The sequence below is a fragment of the Propithecus coquereli genome, unplaced genomic scaffold (assembly GCF_000956105.1).
Source record: "Propithecus coquereli isolate 6110/MARCELLA unplaced genomic scaffold, Pcoq_1.0 Scaffold309, whole genome shotgun sequence".
In the NCBI taxonomy this organism is placed as follows: Eukaryota; Metazoa; Chordata; class Mammalia; order Primates; family Indriidae; genus Propithecus; species Propithecus coquereli.
The window spans coordinates 202,031-204,585 of record NW_012148719.1 but is presented as its reverse complement, the minus strand read 5'-3'; the positions used below and the strand labels follow the sequence as shown (position 1 = coordinate 204,585).

Sequence of the window (2,555 nt, the reverse complement as noted above, 5' to 3'; positions counted from 1 at the left end):
TGAAAGCATCGTTCTCTAAGGATGACTCCTAGACACACAAAATCAGTATGTTGTAAAGAAAAAATTTCAGTCTTCTGATAGTATGGAATAATTTCCCCCAAAACACTGTAATTTTGTTAATGGAATTTAGAACTCATCGTGGGATCCTATACTTGTTGTTTAGAGTATATTTAGCTAAATTGTCTCTCTTTAAAAAGCATGAGTTTATTTGTCCATAAGAATTATAGAAAAAAATTGCTATCTTGGATTTCAGATTTGGTGCTACCTGTGTATTTTCTGCTTGCTCTCACTCTAGGCACACCCCCAGAAATGCTTAAAGAGGAAAGTCAGCCAAGTCATGTTTTACCCACAAGTTTCGAAGCCAACAGTTTGAAGAAAAGCAATTGGGGATTCTTAATTACTGGGATTGTTGGTGGGACTCTAGTGGCTGTGTATGCAGTAGCCACGCCATTTGTAACACCGGCCCTCCGAAAAGTTTGTTTGCCTTTTGTACCTGCAACTACAAAGCAGATTGAGAATGTCGTGAAGATGTTGCGATGTAGAAGAGGATCCCTGGTAGATATTGGCAGCGGCGATGGACGTATTGTGAGTTTTGCTAAAATATCTTAAGGTTTGGAGCCAGAATTGTTAAAAATTTCTGCTTTATATTTCTTACGGGCTATGCAAAGCCTTGCTAAATCTGACAGCTTGAAAAAGTGGTCATTTCATTTTGTGTTTCTTTGGACAAATGATTAAACCATAAGTATGTGTTTGCAATTCATTTTTTGTTAAATTAAATTTTTTTTTTAAAGGAGAAAGTACTTTGCCTGGTAAAAAAGAACCATTACTTAGTAATTATCAAATTGTCTCTTTGGCAGGAAGGGAATAATATTAGTACCCGGCTGGGTGTGGTGGCTCACACCTGTAATCCCAGCACTTTGGGAGGCTGACGTGGGAGGATTGCTTGAGGCCAGGAGTTCGAGATCAGCCTGGGCCACACAGCAAGACCCTCCCTCTACAAAAAATAAAATTTAGCCAGGCCTGTGGCGTGCGCCTGTAGTCCTAGGTACTTGGGAGGCTGAGGCAAGAGGATCACTTGAACCCAGGAATTTGAGGTTGTATTGTACTATGATCACATCACTGCACTTTAGCCTAGGTGACAAAGCGAGACCCTGCCTCTAGAAAAAAAATAATACTATAAATAATAAAAAAAAACTTAAATTGTCTGTTAGAATACTTGTGCTGACAGAGGTGGCATAATGAGAAAAAACGTTAAATAATGGGGTTTCACTATTTTATGTTTTCGCACCATAGATGTTTGCGTCTACGTTTGTCTGTAAGTGTATAAGTAATAATTCCTGTGGGGTAATATAGAGTTGAAATAAGGAAGAGCCAGTGATTAACTCCCACTAAGCCAAAGATCAGACTTTTAGCTACTTCATCTCACTTTGACCCCAACTGGGAACCTATAAATAAAGACACAAGGCCGCTGACTGGCAAGTGGGTGTCTCAGAGCATGTTCATTTCACCTGCTGCTGTGCTAGCTCACTGATTGAGAGACGGAGCAGATTTTTGGCAATTTTTTGTTAGACCTACCCAGGGGTTGCCTAATCCAGAATTAACTATGTAGTTGTTGAAAGCAAACCTGAATATCTATTCTGATACTTGGGGTGAAATCTTTGTGATACTCAGGGTGAAATCTTTAACAAAAACAAGAAAACTGAGTTTAAATGGCTTGGCTATTACCTTGTCCACAAAGCCAGGTAACTTTCAAGATACATTAAAAATTTTTTTTCTTGTTTCAAAGTATCAACAACAAATGTTTTTGTTACATGGCTACTTGTATAACACTTGAGTCAGAGCTTTTAGTGTGCCCATCACCTATCATTGTACCTGATATGTAAGTTTTTACTTTCAGCCCTTCCCACTCTCCTTCCTTCTTGATTTCCAATGACCTTAACATCTCTTTGTTCCTGTGTATGCCCATTGTGTATCTCCCAATCATTCAACAGTCCATGTGGTATTTGTTTTTCCTTTGCTGAGATACTTCACTTAGGATAATGGTCTCCAATTCCATCCAAGTTGCTGCAAAAGACATTATTTCATTCCCTTTTATGGCTAAGTAGTACTCCATGGTATACACACACCACATCTTCTTAATCTACTCATGAGATGATGTGCACTTAGGTTGATTCCATATCTTTTCAATTGTGAATTGTGCTGCGATAAACATTCGAGTGTAGGTATTTTTTTGATAAAATGACTTCTTTTCCTTTGGGTAGATACCCCAGTGGTGGGATTACTGGGTCGAATGGTACATCTACATTTATTTCTTTGAAGAATTTCCATACTGTTTTCCGTAGAGGTTGTACTAATTTGCAGTTCCACGAACAGTGTATAAGCATTCCTTTCTCTCTGTATCCACACCAGCATGTATTGTTTTTTGACTGTTTGATAATGGCCATTCTGATAGGGCTAAGGGTATCTCATTGTGGTTTTAATTTACATTTTCCTGATAATTAGTGATGTTGAGCATTTTTTCATATTTTTTTGGCCATTCGTCTATCTTCTTTTTT

General features: G+C 38.2%; 1 protein-coding gene across 2 annotated transcripts in view; it reads left to right on the top strand.

Annotated features, from left to right (window-relative positions):
• The first annotated feature begins 299 nt into the window (after positions 1–299).
• Positions 300–2,555, top strand: part of FAM173B (family with sequence similarity 173, member B) — a 27,847-nt gene continuing 25,591 nt past the window's right edge. The window contains exon 1 of one of the 2 annotated variants that reach the window (XM_012650010.1): positions 300–585. In XM_012650010.1, the coding sequence (XP_012505464.1) occupies positions 310–585 (276 nt within the window). In that variant the 5' untranslated portion in view covers positions 300–309. The remainder of the gene's footprint in view (positions 586–2,555) is intronic. The other variant, XM_012650011.1, reaches the window with a different exon arrangement.